This window comes from Clavelina lepadiformis, chromosome 3, assembly GCF_947623445.1.
Source record: "Clavelina lepadiformis chromosome 3, kaClaLepa1.1, whole genome shotgun sequence".
Lineage (NCBI taxonomy): Eukaryota > Metazoa > Chordata > Ascidiacea > Aplousobranchia > Clavelinidae > Clavelina > Clavelina lepadiformis.
In genome coordinates, this window is record NC_135242.1 from 17983413 (window position 1) to 18006781 (window position 23369).

The following is a 23369-nucleotide window of genomic DNA, read 5'->3' on the forward strand; positions in this document are numbered from 1 at the left end:
TCAAAAGAACGTCTGTATGCCTCCCTGTCCGACTGACTCAAAATGCTAACTGTGAAATAGAGAAAAATACAATGACTTTTTCGACAAATAAACGTGGTGTCCTGCCGCTATTTAGCTGACAGGGTGTCGAACATTGCATGTCTCAACGATATTAAGCGTTACACCGTCTATGGTTACACATTGCTGTTACCTGTGACTTATTAAATAATAGGTTTATTAGAAACTTATAAACCCGATGCATTCAATTGTATTTAGCCTAAACAGTAAACATATCCTGTATGAAAATGCCAGAGTCCCAAAGGAAGACACTTTTGGCCGTTTTGCACATATTTCTTATCTAGAAAAATTTATTGGTCATATAAAAGAGTACATGAATTGAAAGTCTTACTCCGGTAGCTAGAGCTAGGCCGTAGATACATTGAAGAAAATCAGTCACTTGCACTCATAAATTTCCCGGAATTTTGGCACAAAACGGTTTTAGTGCTAAACTACATTTAGCAATATTTTTAATTAAATTTTAAATGTAAATATTTTACCCTGGCTCGGGCTTTGGGTAGGTTAGACCAACGATATAAAGAACTTTATATCGTTGGTTAGACTATGTAAGTTACGCCAAGTAATAAATAGAATAACTAACAACAACTATGATAAATGCCTCAATTAGTGAACAATTTCAACAACAAGAAAAAAGTCGTAAATAGGTTTTAACCTCTAAAATAAAGTGCTGACTTTATCGTCAGTGCTTTTCTTTTGGTTTTGGCGCAAAACGGCAACTGGAAAGAACCACTGGAAAACTGGAAACTGTTTTGACTTTTGATTGCAGATTTTGTTTCCTTGTTTCATTTCTTACATATTTGCATAACCTAGCCAGTACAAGAAACTGCGAATGCGTAAATTTGAATTTTAAATGTGTCATATTTTCAATTTTAGACTAGGCTACCTAAAATACATTAAATTTTTTGGTACGCAATGTTTCATTTGATAGGATTACCGATACGACGATACAATTCTTCTGCTTCATCGTTTTCTGCCAGTAATGACGGCTTTAATCATAAGATAATAATTGTTTTAAAACATTAGGTGTGCAGGTGACGCAGCAGGTCTAGGCCTAGTGCAGAAGTACCGCTACACAACCAAATGAATGTACCGGTATGTTCCCCCTGTACCCAGACCTACAGATTGCAGAGTATGGCAAGAGCACACCCGAGATATTTTACGGCATTGCACACCTGGGCAAGCCGGTGTCTCTTAAAAAAGGAGACGCTAACTTTTGCTCCAGTTTATACTGCAAAATAAAACTTGTTTAAAACCAATATCTCCTGAAAAAACGGGAAATAATTATTTTTTCCCTGATTTCTATCGTATAGGACCACAGCACCTTGCCTGCACAAACGCCGGGCAGCCACGAGTCGCAGTGCACACCAGCTGCTTCCGTGGACACCTGTACAATGGGCATTTGATTCTAGGCCTACACACCTCAGACTGCAAAATATTGAATATTGAAAGAAATTCAACTTTTGTAAATTAAATTTTGTTTTGTTAATTTTTGATTCGTTTTACTGTTTCCATTATGTGGTTGTTTCATTACTCCACAGTTACTTTTGTGTATCATGTATATTTGTATGATTTCGCTATAGATAAAAATAACACCTGAGATTTTTGATGGAAGTTTATTGTTTTAATATTATTAACATGTAGGCTAGGCTACCCATCAAGGGGTCACATAAAATATTTTTTCAAAAATTGGATCGAAGAATAAAAAAGTTTAAGAAGCCCTGGTCTAGAAGACTAGATCAAAACGGCAAAAACTTCCTTTTGAGGCAGTACCTTCCCAAAAGGAAAGTTTTTGCCAAAACAATTAGGCTGAAGAAATTGCAAAAAATTTTCACTCTTTCACCCCAAAATTGGTGCAACAGATTTCAGTAGAACAAAGTTTTTCATCTTGTCAAGCAAAAATTGGTTGAGGCAATCAAAAGATATTTGCAAATGTTTTGTCTCCGGGCAAAATGTTGTACTCCTACGTCATATGCATTTAAAAAAATTGCTTTGTCTTAGCAACGCATGGCAGGCGGATAGTGAAGAAGAGGACAAGATTTTGATTTCCAAAAGAAAAAAAATTGGGTTAAAAACAGTTTTAAGTTAGTACCAAGCATCTTATTCGAGAAACAGCTACAAGCTGAGAATATTAAAGGAAAGGTTTCCATTCGCTTTGGGCTGAAAACTAAATAGCAATAATTTAAAAGTGTTTTTTGACAAAGGCTTGCTAAAGCATAAAAACTCGCATCTGACAGCCTGTGAGTGCACACCCAAGATCTTGTGGTAAAAGGCCAAAAAATGCAGTCCAGATGTCCAGGCCACAGCTTCCTTTTGTGTGAAAAGACAAGAAAATTTGTGGTTTTAACTTGAGTGGTAAGACGATAAACAAGAGATAACTCGTGCTGGTTTAGCTATGTTGGCCAAAATTCCAACCACGAGTTATCTCGTTGTTGGCGTTCAACGTGTTAAAACTTGTCTGACAAAACTCATTTTTTGATAAATAACAAGTTGCAAATGCACCAAGTAGTTAAAAGTGGTTGAATAAAAAGAAAAATTTTATAAGTTTTTCGACGATTTTGAGTCTTGGCTAACTTTGTTCATTAAAATGATCACGAGACGTTTAATTAGCGCTGGTAATTTGTTTTACATTGCTGTTATTTTTGTTACTTGAGCAATATATATGTTTTGAAAGTGAATAATATTGAATTGATGAATGTAGGCTTCCACCTAAATGGAAAGTATGGCAGTTTTCAATGAATGATCATTTATTCAAAGACGCAATTCAACAGCATCAGTTTCCAACTCTTCATGAAATTTCATGCCATTTATTAGGCTACAGTAAGATGGAAGTTCTCCATATGTACAATGCAAATTTGCAACATACGAATGCGATTAGTTTTCGAAAATGCGATGGAGGGAAAATGTTGTTGAATTGCTAAAAAGAGCAGCAGTGGCAAATTGAGCGAGCTTTTTTATAGAAAAGCAAAGGTATGGATGACATTTTTTCATGGAAGAGCAGCAGCGTCAGTGACAATCTGTTTAAAATAGCAGTTGCCCAACTCTGTGTATGAAGTAGAATATAGCACAAAACGACAATTGGGAAAAATATGATGCTTCATATACACAAACTTTCCAGTAGGGAATGTCATGTTTGTTTCTTTGCTCGCAAGATTTCTCATTAAAAGCTGCGATACGTTTCAATTTCTGCTTTTTTCTCAAAATTGCTATGATAAAAAAGCAACTAAATTTTATGTACACCAGACCTATTAAAACATGCATATTTAAATGTTTTTATAAAGGCTATATGAAAGAAAAATAACTTATATCGACGCCAACATGCAGTCTTTAAATTATTAATTATCAATGCAACTCAAGGCTATTTTAAACAATCTAGCCCAGGGGTCGGCAACCTTTTGCACTTAAAGAGCCATTTTAACCGATATTCCACAAAATAAAAATCACTGGGAGCCGCAAAACTATTTTCACAATAAAACGAAAACGACACTCTGTAACAAAACTGTCATGTGTCGCATTTATAAAAGCAGTTAATTCAGTAAGAAAGCAAATGAATTTGTCCACGAACCGTTGAGCGTTCTGTTTTCTTCAGACACTTTTCTTTTCTTAGATTTACTCATAGTTGGTTGGCTGTTACAGCCTGCGCACTCTCTAACTTACTAGTCTAACTGCTGCTAGTAGACTGCTAAAAACAACCTTTATGTTAATCGACTAATTATGACGTCACAACCAGAATCATTATGCTTTCATTTACTATAATGTGCTCAGTGAGATAAAGACGCGAGTGTTCTTCTGTTTGTTTCTACTGTAGCAATAAATTAATAAGAGCCGCATCAGAAGGATGAAAGAGCCGCATGCGGCTCCGGAGCCGCAGGTTGCCGACCCCTGATCTAGCCTATGTGAATATTTTAGCACGCGTACCCGACGTCCTTTTAGAATTTAGAAGGAAGGTGTTGCATCATGGAAACCTGGTAGAAAAAGAAATATTTAGCTGGACTGAGTAAATTCCAAATATGTAATTATATATATTTAGATTAGTATGATAACTTTCTATGAAGTTTATAATGTTGGTGTCGGACGTGACAGTGTTTTGAAACATACAAATGGCAGATATGTACTGGTACTTATTTTACCAGACTGCAATGTATATAGACAATTGCTGAAAAAGTAAACCTAATGTTACTAATTGATTGATTTCGTTCTTGCTTTCGGTATGATTAATTTTATCATACCTACCACTCGTGAAGATCTGTTGACGTGTACTGCTGGCCAATATCATGTTGAAGATGTTTTTTCCACAAGATTAATTCCAATCAAAATACAAGGTATATTTAGACTTAACTGATTGATTACACTGGTCAACAGCCAATTTGCTTCTGAAACGAATGAGGTCAATCTTGGCTAATTTGGGGTCGCTGATCACGAATATCAACTTTAAATTTGTTGATTAGCTCTAGTTTTTGAGATATGGCACCATGCTTAAATGTGCTTTACTTGCTAACGCGGAAAGAAGTGTGCGTTTATCTGTTGTAGCGTGCATCTGCCAGATAGAGTTGAGCACTTAATATATTTGTTTGAAGGTAGATGACGTTTCTATTCATATTATTTTTATTTTGACGTATGTTTGTTGTTGGGTTGTTTGCTTGCTTCATGTGTGTAGTCTGAACTGCTCTTTCTGCAGATGCCTCGTAAATGCATAAAAAATGCAGACAATTTCTACTAGATTTGTGGTGAAATAACTTTTTCTTCACAAAAGCGAAGTATAACGGCTGTGGTCAGGAAAGCAAACCTTGTATTCAACTTGTATTTTGGATGTAAAGTTGGTGATCAGGACAAGAGTTGGGCCCCTCACATATGCTGTAACTCCTGTGGTGCAAATCTTTGGCAATGGCTAAACGGAAAAAGAAAATGTATGCCCTTTGCTGTTCCAATGGTTTTGAGAGAACCTACTGACCACATTAGCGATTGCTACTTTTGCACGACCCCCCCCCCTCCCCCGGTTTGTAAAGGTTTGTCGAGAAAGAAGAAGCAAAGTATTCAATACACAAATATTCCATCAGCAATTCGTCCCGTACCGCATAGAGAATTACTTCCTGTTCCTGAGGTACCTAAAGAATTCATGTTACGTTGAAACAATATCTTCCAAAGAACCACACCTTATAACTCAAAATGAATTGCACGATCTTATCCGGGATTTGGAACTACCAAAAGTTAAATCAGAAATTTAGACTTCAGCTCTAGACTACAGCATAGGAATCTTCTGGCAGAATATTCATCTTCGAAGACAGTAAATTTGATCAAGTGTTATTTGACAAAGAGAAAATTGCATGGGTAGCGTTTAAGTTGCTGGCCACAAAATTCTTGGGGAACAAAAGAGCTGACAACTACACGGAATTAGTGTAAATCTCATTAAAGCATACGATGCATGGAGTGCAATATGTCACTGAAGATACACTTTTTGGACTCGCACCTGGATTTTTTCCACCAAACTGTGGAGATGTTAGTGATTAGCATGGTGAGCGATTTCACCAATGCATATCTGCAATGCAAAAGAGGTGACAGGGAAAACAGAATCAATCAATGCTTGCTCACTTTTGCAGGATGATATGTAGGGTCGGATGCTCCATTAACCATATACGAGTTACAGGCCAAAAGGAATATAACAGATAAAATAGATTAGAAATTTATATTTGGAAAGTGGCAGTTATTTGTTGCATATGCTATGCTGAAATATAAACACATGCAATTATTACACCGTTTGTAGATTGTTACTGTTGTGTTCAATAAAGTGCACCAATTAAGGCTTGCCTTATATAAGAGCAACATACAAAAATGAAAAAAATTTTTATCTTTTAAACTAGAGCTAATCAGCAATTTTAACCGACATTTTTGGATTCAGCGTCCAAAAATACATAAGAATCAATTGTTTTCTTAACGGAAGCAAAACATTTTTGAAAAATTGTTGACCAGTGTTATTTATTCATTCGTTTAGTTCAATGTTGTTTTTTTTGTTATGTAAAAATATTATGTATCATAGAGGCCAAACCAGATTTGTTGAAGGAAGGTGGAATTCTGATACACAAACATTTTGAAGTGTTTTTTAGTGTTGCCTCCAAATTTTATGAACTTGATCCTACTGTGAAGCAATTGTCATGGTCTTTATTAACCAAAGGTAGGCTTGATTAACCCCTAAAAAGTTGTCCATTAACATATTTTGTTATCATCTACTTCATTTTGACTATGAATATAAGTATTGTACCCATTTTGTTACAGCATGTGAGCGCTTCAGCAACACATTACATCAAATGCTAAACAGGGTTAATGATGGTGGAAAAATACTGGAAGCAAGCCAATGTGCCAAGTATCAAAATGCCCTAAAAATGAATGTTTATCTTTTGGTACAATTGGCGGAGCAATACCATTCTGCTTCCATGCAAAATATGTCTTTGGCAACACCCAGTAAAGGAAAGAAACAAAATAAAACTAAAGGATTTGAGAACAATTTAGGTAAAATAGCCACAGCAGATATTGTAGTCAGGTTGTGATACTTCACACAAATTACGATATAGTATCTTTTCTTCAAATCTGGTTTTCTCCAACTATTTTCACTCATGGCACACATATATTTATGCAAAATTCTCCACAACCTCTCAGTTAAATGAAAAAAATGAGTAACTTAAATCACTATTAAGGTTTGATAAGCTCAACAATATCCACAGTAGATTGTCTAGTTTTGCAGCTACGCTATTTATGTATTTTGAAAATTTAATGTTTTCACAATAAAAAATAATTTGGTGATAGTACAATGTCTTTCAAAGGGATTAACTGGGAAAGTGAATGTCAAAAGGCTGTTCAACTTTTGATGAATTACGTAGATCTGGACATCCATAGATTGTGGAAAGACCAACTAGTTGAAGATGAATTTACAAGGTAACCTAAGATATTTATAAATATTTAAATATCATATTTATTCAAGTATAGGTTTTAAGTCGTATGCATTTTAATTCACACCCCTAAACTCTGGCTTAAAAAATGTCAGAACTGGTTTCATAACAATACAAGTATATGCACACTTCTTTGTGTGACTGGACTGCTTGTTAACACATGTGTTATTCAACCTTTATGCAAGATTGCTATTACTTCATCATGTTTTTATTCGTGAATAAATCTCACCCCATAATTGTAATAAGTATATATATATTTGGTACAAAATTGCAACTTATTCCCAAATAAATAGTAAACAACATGATTATTGATATTCATTTATATGGCTTCATTTGTTTGGCATGATTGCCTTTGCAGTCATAGCTCATAGGTGTCAAGTTTCAAACCTTTTGGGTCTGACAAACTTTAAGACCTAAATTTCGAAATATAAGGATTTCTTTAAACTTGCAATTTTTAACTTTGCAGTTTTTATAGGGTTGCATAGCCTAAGGTACTCCCTTTTGCAACATAAACAACTAATGCTTACTTGTAATTTACTACAGACGGAATAAAACTCTATTTGATGTGATAATGATATCGTTTGCCACTTGTCTTATCCTGTATTATACAGTAATACATTTCACATTTAACTTTTATTTTGCTTTTGTTTTCTAGTTTGATATCAACATTGTGCTATAGACTGTTAGAAGATCCATCTTCTGTAAAAAGCAAAGGAATCAAAACCGCTGTATTTCATCTTTTGGGCTGCATTATCAAAAAGTACAACACACTTGTATATTTAATTTAAATATCTATTGTGGATTTGTCAAAGTGAAGTGTGGCAAAATGATACTCTACATTTATTAACCCTATATTTTAATGTTCTTCAATTTTTCATTGAATGTTTGGTTGAATGCTTAGACACAACCAGGCCCTCAGTGCAAGCTTAAAGTTAGTGCAGATGTTGCAACACTTTGAGCATGTTGCAGCTCCAATGGCTGAGGCAGTTACTATATGGATCTCAACATTCAAGTGCAAGACGTTGGTGTGTGAAATTTTGCGGTGAGTCTTCATTTGCCATAATAATTGCCAAGTGAGCAACAACATTATTAATTTTAACTATTTTGAACACACAAGGGAAATAAGCCAGATTGATGAAAAAGAATTTGTGCGGGACAGTGTCAGTACAAAAACAATGTGTAGCTTTATTCTGGAACTTGCACGTGTTGTTCCATCTGATGTATTGACACATATAAGCTTATTGCTATCCAGGATGGATGAAGAAGTAGGCCATGATAGTTTCAATAAATTTATAAATTTTCTGATCTATGTGCTTTTGTGTTAATCAATACTTCGTATGTACCTAGTCCTACCAAATGAGAAATACAGTGCTTGGTGTTATGGGAGAAATCTTGATACAGTGTTTAAATGGTGAAGGATTAGATGACAAAGCAAAAGGCGACAGGTAAGGATATAATTTTTCAATAAATATAAAAGTAACCTACTGGTACCTTAGATTATATAACATAGTAAATCATGTATATATATATTGTTGTTATTATAATTGAAGGTTTCTTTCATTTATTTGATGGCCACTTTAGCATAATAGACCTACTCAGCATGCTTTTTGGCGGAATGACTCCTTCCTTCCTTTTCATTGAACACTGGCAAAAAATTTTCCTTTTACCATTTACAAAAATTCAGTAAATGTGTTGTTATTCCAGAGATCAATTCCTCGATATCTTGCATGATCATGCCAATTTAGATATGAATGCATTTGTCAGAAGTAAAGCTCTTCATATCTACCTTAACCTTGTAAAAGATCAAGCTTTGCCCATTAAAAGGTAAAATTGTATGTCATATAACAAGTAAGTTCCTATTTTTGCCATTAGCTTTTGCAGCTCTGTTTTGGCCCACATAGGGCATGCGACATTTTCTATGATTATGCCTATAAATTTTCTTTAGTTTTTAACATTTGCTTTATGTTTACTGCTGTGTAAAATGATGTGCAGCTGATGACAAGACCATAGAAGAAGATGCCCTTTTTTAGAAAAACTCTTTTCTTTTCAATTTTTCTAGATGCCCAGAATTAGTTGATCTTTGTGTCAGGCTTCTCCTTGATAGGAGTAACCTGGTTCGAAAAGCAACTGTGCAGCTTCTGGAATGCCTGTTGAGGTGGAACCCTTTTGCAGCAACAGTAAATCATTGACTCATTGTTAAGATCATTGAACATTTATAATTAATTTTTAGTTTTGGTTTATTTTATTAATTGTTGTTAATTTATTAATAGCTATCCATTAATGTGCTTCAAGATGGACTCGATGATGCTAAACAAAAGTTAAAGGAAATGTATGAAAATAATGGTAAATTTTTTATTTAGGTTATTAAATTATAATAAGTTTAGCTTTTTTTGCTGATATAATTTAGTTTAAAGTTCTGTTTTGCATGAAGCTGGTAAATTGTGAGTCTTAATTGTTGCATTCATTTTCCATACAATAGTAGCTACGACTTTTTGCGTATTGCTTAATTTTGTGAACTCTTCCACCATATACACAGCTGCAGCATTGAAAAGTCCTCATCATCCAGGTGCAGAGGAACTTGTCACAATAGAGAATAAAGAAAATAAGGAAAATAGTGAAATAAGTGAAGACGCAGTTCCACCAAAGCCTGAAGCAGATGATAAGGTAACAGATGAAGTTAATGCTGGAGTTATTGACGAAGATCCGGATTCAGTACCAGGAACAGAAAAGCAAAAAGTATGAAAAGCAATGCATGGTTTTAGCATGTTTCAAGATGTATGATCATTGCTCTGTCAGTGTGTATCACGAGGGCATGCAATTAATAAAAATTTTATTTCTCACAAAAATTTTTATTAAAGGCTATCATCACCTACCTTTCGGAGTCAATTTGCTTTGTTGAAAAGTTTCATGAAGCTGTCCCTGTATTGTGTCAGTTATTGAAATCGAAAACACAAAGTGACGTTCTGGAAGCTATTAACTTTTTCACTACAGCATGGGAGTTCAAACTTGGCTTTGCTGTTCAAGGTAATGGCTTTAAAGTTTCTTAAATTAAGATAAATTAGTTTTTGTAAAGAGCGTGCAGAATCGAGCGAATCAGCAGATTTTTGACTGCATTAATAAATTTTTTCCAGGTATTGCTGCAATGTTGGATCAGATTTGGAATGAAGAACAGAAAGTTCGTGATGCTGTTGTGTTTGCATATCGAGAACTTTACTTCAAACAAGATTCTTCACGCAGGTGAAAGCGACTATTTATGTCTGGTTTAAAGTAAATTTCTTTTACGTGTCAGAAATTTTATATATAACTAAGAAATTCCAAGATAATATTGTAATGCATTATTGTTGGTTGTTATTTAAGTGAAACCCATGCTGGTCAAATTGTCGATAACATGATAGTACTTGCTGCTAATTCAACAACAGAGAAGCTGCATGCTATTGAAGCTCTTATAGGAGAAATGCAAAAATCTGGTGATATTCCTTCAGCTGTAGTACCAGTAAGTATTTCTGTGTGAGTGTAGTTTCTTTTTTGTCACCCATGTGTTTTTACATCATTTAAAGACAAGGGGTGTTATAGATAAGTAAATAATAGATATTTCATTGAATTATCAGCAACTCTGGGATAGATTTGTCAACCCACCCTCATCATTTACTATGGAGCGAGGCATAAGTGAAATTTTACAACAGAAGGTGATCGTCCAACTACTTGGAATGTTTGCAAAGTAAGTGATTTTCTCAGGTAAATTATAGTGTCTTTCAGGCAGTCACATACGCTGCGCAGTGCGCATTGATCACAGAACACTGTACAAGTGTACATATAGAAACACATTCAATTTAGTTACGTGTTAACAATTACATAATCTGTAACATAATTTGCTTGTTTTATCAATTTTAAGTGCAACTATTCTTCATTCTTTTTAGCTCCAAGCCTCAAATGCTGACATTAAAGGTCAATGTATTGGTTGATGTTGGACTGAAGGATGTGATTAAGGACATGTCACTGCGCAGTGGTAAACTGCTCGATTTCGAGCTTGCAATGCACACATGTGGGACACTCTCCAAACTTGCATCTCGAACCGTTGAAGCTGGAAAATACATCCAGCAATTTCGCTTGGCTGATGACCACCAGATGTTTAACTCCCTAACTCACCTCATAGTTGATGGTATACTATTACGCCATGACAAAAATTTTATATTTGTTTCTTCTTAAAACTTCATTTTTCTCAAATGATCTTTACATTTGGTTTTCGTTTTGGACAGGTTTTGACAAGGAATCTGAAAATTGGATAAGATTTGCCATGCAAGCCTTAACAGCAATATTTCAACTTGCTGAACATCCAGTTAACATCGCTACAACAATTTTTACAAAAACCAAGGAGACACTTGATGCTGAAATCAGCAATGAGAATGCGAGTAAGTTTCACTGATATTCCTTCTGAAGCATCACCAGTATTTTGTGTAATATGCAGCAAAACCACTAACAAAATTTTATTGTTGTCACGAAGCATCAACTCGAACTGATCGTTTGCTGAGTCGTTTTTTCAGTATTGTTGGGCAGATAGCATTGAAATTACTGATTTTTGTCGATGGCGATATACAGTCTGAAATTAAGAGGCAAAGGTATATATGCAAAGGCAACTTTGCTTTTAATAATTTCATCACTTATCTTAATACATATAGTTCGGGGGTGTTCAAATGGCGGATCTTGATCCGGATCTTTTCAACTTTTTGTGTGGATCTTCCAATGTAGTCTTGAAACAATCTTGCAGCTGTAGCACACTTCACTTTGGACTTTTACAAAGTTATAAATATGTTGTAGGCCCTACAATGTAGGGTACATTTACATAAATAAAGCACCATAAAAATTAAAGCATGTCCAATATGTTTACTTTTCGTATTTAGTGGATCATCACCTTGTCAGGTTTGGTTGTGGTGGATCATGGTAGAAATCATTTGAACACCCCTGATATAGTTGATTAGTTATACAATAAGCTGTCAAACCTTTTCAGAAAAATTGAAGATGAAAAAGAAGAGGCTGAAAAGAAAGCAAAGAAAAAGGGACGAAAAATAGATGAAATAAATAAGGTACAGAGTATCATACACAAGTGTCGTATAGTTTTCGGGTATCTTCACTTTTTTGTGACACTTTTGCATCAGGGTGAAGCTAATCTTGAGGAGGAGATGGGTGTGGGGGGAGCAACAGCTGATGATGCCGACCAAGAAATGATCAAAAACATTCTTGAACACGAAATAGTTGGTTAGTGCAAGCATAGTTTGCTCAAAGTGCATTTTGTACTCGTAGAAACTAAAATTTCTTTATTTGCAAACTGTTTTCATTCTATGCAGGTCCAGATACGCTGCTTGGCGACGTTTCCGAAATGCTTGTTCGTTGTTGTGCCTTAGACATTGCAGAAAATGATACCACTGCAGTGCAAGTACAAAATAGTGCTGCATTGGCCTTCACAAAGTACATGTTGGTATGTTGAATTATTTACTATTCCAATTTTTGAAGATAATAATTCTTTTTAGAAGCAATTCAATACCATGTATTCTCATGATAACGTGTCAACTCGCGCCACCATTCTTTTGCAGGTCAGTTCAGAATTTTGTGAACGACATTTACGTTTATTTTTCACAATGCTTGAGAATTCACCATTCGAAGCAATCCGAGCAAATTTAACGGTCGGTGCTGGTGACCTTTGCATAAGGTACCCAAATCTGTTAGAACCTTGGACCGCAAATATTTATGCCAGGTGAGCTAATATAATAATTTGCGGCGTCTTCTGAGTTATAGCACAGTTTTCATTAGGGATGAACAGTTTTGTCAGAGAAGTATTAACGCTTGGAACAAACTTTACTGATGAGTTTTTTTTAAATTGTACATTATTTTTTATGTGTAGGTTAACAGACAAATCAAATGTTGTTCGAATTTACGCAATTAAAGTTCTCACTAACCTCATTCTGAACGACATGATAAAAGTTAAAGGTCACGTCAGTGAAATGGCAAAATGCATTTGTGATGAAAACGACAGAATTTCTATGCTCGCCAAGCAATTCTTCCAGGAACTATCAAAAAAGGTAGCTCCATCATTTTGAGATTTTTGATTTAGTTAAATTTTAATGTATTTTTGCGTATGTTATGGCACCTGGCCAACTTACTGTGTTTTTTTTAACATTGAACTTTTCAGTAAGCTACAGCACTAGGATTTTTTTAAGAATTGTTTTCCCATATCTTTGTCTAATATCGTTTTCAAATGGATGACCCTTTCACCTGAATTCTGCCAAGTCTTGAGTTTCTTTTTGTTAGAAAATCTTTGAATTGATTGTTTTTTCTTTCATTTCATGTAGGGCAACGCAGTGTACAATGTTATGCCAGATATAATAAGCAGATTGTCAGATCCCGATGTTGGTGTCAGTGATGAAGTGGACTTCAAGACCATTATGCGATTTCTTTTTGACTTCATACAAAAAGAAAAACAAACTGAAAGTCTTGTTGAAAAATTATGCTATCGTTTCAGAGCAACTAGGTAACTAGGTTAAAGTATTTGTAAATTGGAAAGAAAAGTTGGTATTGGTAGCGTTTCTAATGTTGTGCCCGGTATTCGAATTTTACAATATTAATTTTTTATACTCCTAGAATGCAGCAGCAGTGGCGAGATTTGGCTTTTTGTCTATCCTTGCTAAACTACTCTGAAAAAGCCACGAAGAAGTTGTCCGAAAGCTTTTCATTTTATTGTGAAATGCTTCGCGATGAACAAGTCTATTACTCGTTTAACAACATCATTACCAAATGCAAGAAACTTTCCAAACCAGAAATAAAGGCAATTGCTTTATTTTTTATTAAAACTAATTATTCTGCTGCATCTTCTTACCTATTTCACGCTTAACCATGAATTTTTACTGGATTAGGTGCAAGTTGACGAACTGGAAGGCAAGATTATTGACCAGCACACAAAAGGCGTCAGCGAGGACGAGTCTGCGGCAAAAGCAGCAGAAGCTGCCAAACAATTCAAACTGCCTGAAACTGAAAGCTCCACCAGTCAGCCAGGTAAGTCGTTGTCAGGAACAATATTTTAAAAGACTATTAAAATACAATCGAAAACTTTCTTGACATATGCTAACTTGGATATATGGCAAAGTTCCAATTTACTTTGTGGTTATATTCAGTATATCCACGTAATTATATATATAAAACGATTACAATTGGTACAATCCACCTTATCTAATCAGCACATATCTGAATGGGACGTGGAAATGTGTTTTTGGAAATATGGAAGGCCATATTTTTCCATAAAAAAACACCAATCACGCACGGATTATCAAACTCCTCGAAAAGTCATCAGTATTCGTGACAGCTTATAGTTATACTTGCATGCTTTACTCTTTCTGAGAGTTCGTATTCTTAGGCTTATAGCACTTGCCAACATATAAATATTAAGGGCTCGTTTACGGATTATAATGCGCATACGTGACAACGGCTCTGTAGCCTATGTACAATGTTGAAGTGTCGGTTACTAACCGAAATAGGTTGATGTTATCTTGAGTAGATAATGGGCGTTTCCAGTAACAGACGTCCAGCGTCCTAGTAGACTACTGGCTCTGGCCAATGGCTATGAATTGTTTCGTAGGCTGTTACTTCATCTACATGTTACAACTGCGCGCTCCGGTGCTGTTTTATTGCATGCGAGTGTATTAGATGATTTACTTTTACGAATATGATTTCGAAGGCAGTTCTATTCAACGTTTCGTATTTCGACTTGATTGAGAAATGACAGGAGTTGTGTGAAAAGTGAGTATAGTTCGATTTTGATGTAGAAATTCGAATGATCAAGTTAAGAATAGGATTGCCATCGAAATAACATTTGAAGCTATGCATTGTGTAACACCGGCACCTTTTTTACAGAAGTTCCTCTCAAAAAGCGAAGATTTTCTTTAGTCAGAGGCTTGTCTGTTACCATGGACAAATTAGAGATTGATGACCTTAGCTTAACGCCGGTATTTGCCAGAAAATATGTAAGTTATTCAAAAATCCGTGTTCTTTAGTTTCTACCATGTGCACAACTCAAACCCTGGGTTCTCTTAACACTGCATTTCCTTAGTAATTATATTATTTGCATGAAAGCGACAAGCGCTTATGATAAACAACTTGACTTTACATTTTTTATGTGTAGGCGAGACGTCGCCGAACAAGGAAAAACTCCGATTCAGAATCGGATGTGAGTTCGGTCATTTCGAAAGCAAGTAACCAAGATTTGATCAGCAACAAACGAATAAAGAGTAGTCCGTAATACAGCCTAGTCGGTACAGAAATGAGAGATTTAATTGATAATTATGAAACAGATTTTGTTTACGCTTGTTTTGCGGGTTTATGTGTAGCTTATACCATCTCTTATGATATCTTGTAACATAAAAGCTATTTGCTCATCTCACACATTTTTAAAAAACTCGCGCTGGTCTAAATTTGCATGAACGTTTTGTGTAAAAACATTTTTTAATGTTCACTGGCCTTAACGAGTCGGCAAATGTTGATAAAATTCAACCGCAAAAATGTCGATTTTATAAAATGGTATTTGCTGTTAACAAAACGACTGGCCTGTGTGTTCTCAGGAAAACTTGACTTGCAATTGTTATTTTCAGGATACGCGATGTTGGTTGGAACAAATTATGTCATGATTTTTATGCAAGTATCGGGTGACCCGAACATGTTTATTCTCTTCATCATCGTGAATTATTTACGAACTGCTTGATCGTGTCAATATACTTTTTGATGAGCATTTTATCGTGATTTATTTTAAGATATTTTTGCTTTTATAAAATTGCTCGTTGTGTAGTTATGTGCTTTTCATTTTTGTACCGTTCTTATTTTTTGCGAATAGTGTAGCTAGCACATAGTGCATTCCTGATTTCAGTTTCATTTTCGATTTCTTTTCTTACCTCAATGTTTTCTTTATATGTTTAATAAACAGATTAGAAAAACATAACAGGCGTGTTGGCTTAATGGTTTTTAAATTAAGTCGTAAATCTACGCGCTTGCGTATACCCAGTTGTGCAAACAAACTACCAATAATAATATTAGATTTCAAATGATTTCACTTCCCCGAAGAATTTATGACTTCTGTCGTAAACAAGCTAACTTGAACACTGGTTCTCTTACAGGCAACAAACGAACCGTGGTGGCTTCGACAAGAAAAACAAAGTCGCGGAAGAAGCGTCGTGAGAATGACTGGAGCGACGAAGAAGCGGAAAGACCAAACACCACTTCCGTGGCCAACCGCCGACCAACTCGGAAGCGGGTCCCACGCAAAAAACAAGTGCTTGATTTCTCCAGTGATGAGGATAGCGATTTCCATGACGACATGAAAGGTGAGCGCCATTGAGTTTACTGAAATCGTTTTATCAACGCAATTACATATCACCAATGGTCACGGCTGTATATGGTGAAGCAAATGGCAACTTAAGGCTTCAAATTTTGTTGGAAAAGTGCTCAAAAGCCCAAGTTGTAATAATGTCAAAGTAACAATAAAACCGATTCCGTTAAGAGATGGCTAACAATTAACTTCTGCTAACATGGTGGGTGGATGGATAGGGCCCAAAAAACGTTTGCGTACAGAGTGTTCTATTTCTGCTTTGGCTCAGATTACCCTAAACAATAAACATGTTTCAATCTTATGTCAACGTGGTTCAGTTTGTTTTGTAGAAGTATGATAAAAATCCGCTTCCAACGACAGCGGCAATAGCTTGTTTTTCATCACTTGTTGATGTATTTTCCGCGGGCGCTGCTGTTAAATACATTGGTTAAAAATGTTACAAACGTAGTAAAAATTAGTCTAATGAAATCCGAAATTGGATAATACTTAAGCTTATGACAATAGATTCGTCCCAAGTAAACCAAAATAGGAATTGAAATTGCTCTTCAACCGTTCAAAAGAACGCAGCAACATCGCTTCATACTCAACATCATAACTAACTATATTACGACTCTGTTTATGACAGAAAATGTTCAAGACATCCCGGCGACTATGACGTCAAACGAAAAAGAAGAAGGCATTGATGACGACAATGATGATGACGTATCGACACCAATCCGACGCAAGAAGACTCCCCAACGAAAAGGATCAAGATCGGTTTTAAGGGCGTAGTTGTACCAAATCGTAGTTTGCGGAAACATGTTCTGCTAATTCTTTTTTGTTACAAGCATGTCGTTTTAGTTGTTCCATAGAGGTCACGTTTTTAAGTTGGAATTTTATCTGTTGTATGTATCCGTTTTTTTTTTAATCAACTCCCTTAGATTTTCAGCTCTTTTACACTAACAATCATTCCGTTGTGTTGAGTAAATCCTATCGTTTTTGGTCACAGAACCGCGAATAAACTGCCTTGCACGTCATTCGTTGTATGTTGAGGGTGACGGCAACAAAAGAAGAGTTAAGTGCATTGACGGTCGCAATAACAAGCAGCATTGAAAACTCCAACAAAGCTTTGATCATAGAAATGACAGTTCCAAGGCGACAAGATAAACTGGTTAAACGCAAAGGCGATTCTACTTTCATTTATAGACAGTAACTCCATGAAGTTGACTCTGTTGTTTCAGTACCTTAACCAACATGGGGCTAGGCGGAGAAAATTTAAGCCCCTTCTAGAATGCTTTGACCCCATAATGTCAAGCAAGAAATTTATGTTTTAATTGAGCTCAATGATCAGTCTGAAGTCATTTAGCAAGACTATAGTAGTCTGCAGAAGGCGGAGATTCCCAACCTTCCCTGATGAGTTGTTGAAAACCTATTCTGCAAATTATGTCGTCTGTATTGTTTCAGCTATGCGTCGCTGTTTTCAGTCTTGTGGTAACTGGTAAGCGATCTACTGCTCTGGACTTGTAGGGTCTTGCAAAAAATTCTTTGTTTGTGAGCGTGGTGGGCTCCGCATTTCACGCTTAGCTGGAGATAGCTATTAGCAAGCACAAGACAAGAGAAGGGTAATTTGTTGGCATGTAAATTGATGCGAGTGTTCTTTCTAGACACAAAAGTGCACAAAGCATTTAAAATTTAGCAGTGACGAAAAGTAAACTTGTTGCGGCAATGATTATTATACTTTAGAGTCAACAAAATAGAAGTGGCTTTTCATCAAAATCCATTACGACAGAGCCGTCTACCGCTAAAACACAATTATTTTATCACTGAAAAACATATCATAAAAATGTTCATTTTCAAAACAAGCTTGCTTTGGCCGCAGGCTAACGAGGCGGTGACCGATGCAACTGAAAACTGTTCGTTTTAGTTTAAAATAAGAAGGCATATAAAACATTACAGTGTAGAAAATAGTGTAAGTTAGGTCATCCATTGCGGTACCACGGTGTATTTTTGTAAATTTGTACATATTGCTGACAAGAACCATGGCGTCAGGGGTAAGATAACATTTGTTTCTGTACTGTAGATGTATTTCCTTTTTTTACATTTATGCTTTTTAATTTAACAATTCTAACTGAAAGGCTTTCAACAGTTGTTCAAATGGAAAACGCATAATCTAAATATGAAATTGGGATTGGATTACCTACATTTTTAAATTGCTTAATGGCTGCACTTTGTTAAAGCAAATTTTCAAATAATAACAAACTATATGGATAAGATCATCACCACTATAAATTTTAGCTGTCACAAGTCTTCTAGAATTGCCTTCCTATTTAATAAGCGAAAATTGTCAAACTAAAATTAGCAACTTCTCCCCTAAATGTGTCATTTCTGTCGTTTTGAAAAAATTCGTGGGAATAATTAAACGTTTTCGCCGAGTATATTTCAGTTGAAAACGATGTAAAAATAGAATAATTTTAAAATTCAATGATAAGTTACAGGCAATGAATTCTAAATGATTGTACACCTGCAAACACACGCATTGAGACTAATTGTTTGAGTGGAGTGGAGGGCTGATCGCTGTGATACCAATTTAACGGTTCGTTGAACATAGTCCAATATAATGACTGGTTGTAATTCTGGCAACTTTGAGCAGAAAGACGTGAGTGAACAAGATGAAAACAAGGACAGGGGCAACTGGGATCGCAAAGCCGATTACATGCTTTCGTGCATCGGGTATGCAGTTGGCCTGGGTAACGTCTGGCGGTTTCCCTACTTAGCCTTTGAGAATGGAGGAGGTAACGAATTTCAACTATCCATTCAATTTATCCATTGACGTTGTATGTGTCAGAGACTTGTTTTACAAACATAATGGCTTCGTTTTTCGCAGGCGCATTTTTGATTCCTTATGTCATCATGCTTGTGTTTGCTGGGTTGCCGATATTCTTCCTGGAATGTGCGCTTGGCCAGTTTTCCAGTCTTGGCCCAATATCTGCGTTTAAGTTCAGTCCTATCTTGAAAGGTCAGAAGTGCCAACTGCTAATATCGTTCTTTTCAAATATTTAAAGATCGACCACGTCCACTATTAACTTATATTAATTACAATGTTAATTTCCTGCAGGAATTGGATACTGCATGGTCATTCTCAATATCCTGGTCAGTATTTACTACAACATCATAATTGCCTACACCGTATTTTATTTTTTCTCTTCCCTCACTGCTGAGCTTCCTTGGAACACTTGCGATAATTTTTGGAACACTCGCCAATGTACTACCAATGAGACCGGTAAGTGAATAATCAAAGGTAGTAAGCTTATCTCTTAATAACGGTATTGCATGCTGGCTATTAAAAATTACTCCTAAATTTAATCGCGATCATTTCAGATAAAATAGTCCAGTGCAATCTGCTTTTGTCGTCTGAAACCCTCAACAACGCGAGTGTTACAACTTTTTTGAATTTGAACGACTACGAAGCAAATAGCAATAACATTGTCACAGACGGTAAAGGTGTAGGCCTACTTCCTGCAAACGCATTTTCGTGGTTTGAATAAACTTTTCTGTAGGTTTGGCGCAAGTTCAGCGCTTTTATTGTAAGTAGGCGGCTAACATGAAAACTCAACGCATCTGTGATTCTGCATGTCTTCGTATTTGCGTATGTGAAATAAAACGCAATTAGTTTTAATTCATTTTTACACACGTTATGAAACTATTGTATATATCTTAGGCAATGAAAGAATTGAAATCTTGAACGTTAACAATATAATAACAATTATCTCTCCATATTAGTGCTGCAATCTCATGCATCGAACCTTGCCGGAATATTGAGGGTTAACTTCTCAGAAATTTGCTTCAACGAAACGTCATTTCTGCGCACAAGTTCGAGTGAGGAGTATTGGGAGTGAGTAGCATACATTGTTGGATTCACCTAAATTTAAGTTATTAACTGGTCAAATTAGTTAAAAAGGACAAAATTATACCTTGCAAAAATAACTTTGTTACAGCAAGCTCATTGAAGTTGAAATATTTTCACATTCAACTGCAATTATTCTTTCGTCTCAGTAACAATTAAGTTGATCGTTTTTTTACTAAACCAGAAATTATGCCTTGCAACGCTCAGCAGACATTGACCACACTGACGGAATTGTTACTGGAATGGTTTTGTCTTTGTTAGTGGCATGGATAGTTGTGTACTTCAGTATGATAAGAGGAATAAAGTCATCCGGCAAGGTAACAACATGTTGTGAGAAACATTCCAAGCTAACCACCTCCTTTTATGGTATTAGTAAGTTGTAACGCTCATTGTTCAGGTGGTTTATTTCACCGCTATTTTTCCCTATGTCGTTCTTATTATCCTCCTTGTTCGTGGCGCCACGCTACCTGGAGCAAGGGAAGGACTAGAATTTTATATAGGAAGTCGATCTGACTTATCAAAACTTGCAAATGCGGAGGTATGTGTTGAATGTTTTAGTTAATTTTCCAGTAAAATTTGATGACAGTGATACAAAATCAACTTTTTGTAAAGTATTACTTTCTGTGCTATTACAGAGAACAGTTATGGCCTAAAACTTAAACAATTGCGCATCGTTTTACATCTAGGTATGGCAGGCTGCTGCAACTCAAATTTTCTTCTCATTAAGTGCCGCATGGGGTGGTCTCATAGCTTTGTCTTCTTACAACAAGTTCCAAAACAACTGCTTTTATGATTCGGTCATAGTGTGTTTTATTAACTGCGCAACCTCTATTTTTGCCGGCTTGTCTATTTTTACTGTGGTTGGGCATTTGGCGTACAAACTGGGCAGAGAAGTAGATGATGTTGTTAAGTCAGGTGAGCGTCTTTTCTTTAAAATAGTTTGTACCAAAGGTTTTAGAGTATGGTTAATAATAGCGTAAGTTTGGTGAACTGTACACAGTCATGTATGATCATATACTTCTTAGGGTTTAGCCTTGCATTTGTTGCTTATCCGGAAGCCCTGGCACAACTTTGGGCGTCTCCTCTCTGGGCAATTCTCTTTTTCCTCATGCTCTTTACTTTGGGATTGGACAGCCAGTTCACGGGAGTCGAAGCAATCTTGACTGCAGCTATGGACTTGTTTCCAAAAAAACTCAGGAAAAGAAGAGCGCTCTTAACCTTGTCGTCGGTAATCATCTTCTTTCTATTGGGAATTCCATGTGTAGCAGGGGTACGTCTGATCGTTTTGGAATTTCAAAACTTGTTTTCCGTTTACATTAGCACTTAGTGGAAATTTTCTGCATGTTGCTTTGTGTTTCTCAAAGATGAAATGTGCTAAGGAAATTATTTCAGCTAAAACCCGACATTTAATGTGCAGAGTGGCGTTTACTGGCTTAATTTGATCGATCATTATTCTGCTGGATGGGGCCTGCTAATTATGGCTGTTTGTGAAGTGATTGGAGTCAATTGGGTATATGGTGGTAATCGGTTCATCAAAGACATTGAAATGATGATTGGCAAGAAAAACTGGGTCTTTTGGCTTTACTGGAGAGCTTGCTGGTTCTTTATTACACCCTTGCTCTTGTTGGTTAGCAGATGTGCTGTTAAATACGCTTAATGTCATGATATGATATGATATGATATAGTACAAAGGTGGGCAAACTGCGGCTCGCCGACATGTTTTTGTGGCTCCTCTAGCTGAATAGTAATATCCATTATTATTGTTCATTACCCATGCATTGTTTACCGTACTTGTATTGACAATACCGATTTTGCGGGTCGCTACTGTTTGTAGTCTTCCGCAAGTGACTGTTTCATGGAACACGTTTGCTCACCGCTAATATAGTATGACATGCTCACCGCTACAACAGCTGCCTTATTATGATCTGCGCAATTTTGTATAAACTATTTCAGGCTATACTCATATGGTCTTTGGTAACATTTACCGCACCCGATTACGCCGGTGTTCCATACCCGGACTGGGCAAACGCTCTTGGTTGGTGTTCGATCGCTGTCGGTCTCATGTTCCTTCCTATTATGGCGGTAGTGGCACTAATACAGTGCGATGGCAACCTTTTCAAGGTAAAAATCTTTGCATAGAAGTTAAAGAAATACAAATCAGAAAACAACTTTGAGAGTAACTGTGTAAAACAGGCTGCGTTACCTGCAAAAGACTGGGGACCTTATCTCAAGCAATTTCGAGGAGAACGTTACGCAGACATGGCTGAACCACAAGAAGCATTGGCATTGAACGAAGGGAATGACAAGGGACAAGCGAATCCAACATACGAAGCCGATGAAGCCATGACCAAACTGTAATCTCTTGTAACCCAAACACATTACCGACTTTTCGGAAAAGTGCTACGATCTCGTTAATTTGCTAAGACCGTAATGTAGGCTATTTGTCATCTTTTTTTTATTCATAAGACGGTTTTATGGCCCGAAGCTATGACTTGCTAAACATGTTCTAACAAATATAGCAAGAGCGTGGTAGCTGATGCGGTTACTTATGATACAAGGGTTTTTTAAAAATATTTTTCTCTCGTTGTGTAAGTTAATCTGCCTTTGTAACACATACATTTAAATGTGTCGTATGACTTTACGATTAGCACGTCTACTATACTTTAATATTTTATAGCTGTGTGCCAAGCAAACTAAACCTCTGTTCACGCTACGCTCAATGACATCGCATGTGTTTTACATTACACGAATAATTAATCAATTAATTGATGATCGTATAACCAGTTTAAAACTTAATTTTTTTTTGAAAATTTCACATTAAAAGGAATTTATACTCAATCGAGGGAACGTAAACGCCACAATAAGAAATTAAGCAAAATTGTATTGAGCACATCAATAAAAATAATTTTATGTTGTTTTGTTTTTAAAACTTAATGTTTTTTTAAATTGCTAATCGCATGCCTTTCTTTCTACAACCTACATTACTTTTCGAGGTAAATGATAGACACATAATGTTGAATAAATGGCAGTTCTGGCATTTGCAGTTTGTGTGTTATGTTTGGCATTCATAAACTGTACCTTCCATTGCAATGATTTTAACTGAAAGTAATTAAAATGCGCTACTGAA

At 36.0% G+C, this 23369-nt stretch overlaps 2 protein-coding genes across 8 annotated transcripts; both read left to right on the forward strand.

Moving 5' to 3' along the window:
* Positions 1 to 4162: 4162 nt before the first annotated feature.
* LOC143448362 (condensin complex subunit 1-like) lies at positions 4163 to 17375 on the forward strand. 7 transcript variants are annotated; one of them, XM_076948069.1, is made up of 30 exons: positions 4163 to 4376; positions 6089 to 6223; positions 6325 to 6558; positions 6870 to 6981; positions 7651 to 7755; positions 7897 to 8037; positions 8113 to 8260; positions 8343 to 8440; positions 8700 to 8819; positions 9055 to 9172; positions 9266 to 9338; positions 9532 to 9731; positions 9854 to 10019; positions 10127 to 10232; positions 10353 to 10488; positions 10604 to 10713; positions 10913 to 11154; positions 11252 to 11404; positions 11497 to 11611; positions 12001 to 12076; positions 12149 to 12248; positions 12338 to 12468; positions 12584 to 12744; positions 12892 to 13069; positions 13340 to 13518; positions 13629 to 13812; positions 13901 to 14039; positions 14895 to 15004; positions 15163 to 15292; positions 15629 to 16034. In XM_076948069.1, exons 1-29 carry the CDS (start codon positions 4265 to 4267, stop codon positions 15277 to 15279), a joined length of 3999 nt encoding a protein of 1332 aa, XP_076804184.1. In that variant the 5' UTR covers positions 4163 to 4264; the 3' UTR covers positions 15280 to 15292; positions 15629 to 16034. The 7 variants fall into 7 exon arrangements, with proteins under 7 accessions (XP_076804184.1, XP_076804185.1, XP_076804183.1 ...); XM_076948070.1 differs by having other exon boundaries at positions 15163 to 15288; XM_076948068.1 differs by having other exon boundaries at positions 15163 to 16035.
* Positions 17376 to 17833: 458 nt separating this feature from the next.
* LOC143448364 (sodium- and chloride-dependent neutral and basic amino acid transporter B(0+)-like) lies at positions 17834 to 23369 on the forward strand. Its single transcript, XM_076948073.1, has 13 exons — positions 17834 to 18389; positions 18989 to 19130; positions 19223 to 19354; positions 19454 to 19618; positions 19717 to 19833; positions 20119 to 20230; positions 20427 to 20559; positions 20640 to 20780; positions 20929 to 21157; positions 21268 to 21512; positions 21660 to 21869; positions 22196 to 22363; positions 22436 to 23369. The coding sequence occupies exons 1-13, from the start codon at positions 18378 to 18380 to the stop codon at positions 22598 to 22600; spliced, it is 1971 nt and encodes a 656-aa protein (XP_076804188.1). The 5' UTR covers positions 17834 to 18377; the 3' UTR covers positions 22601 to 23369.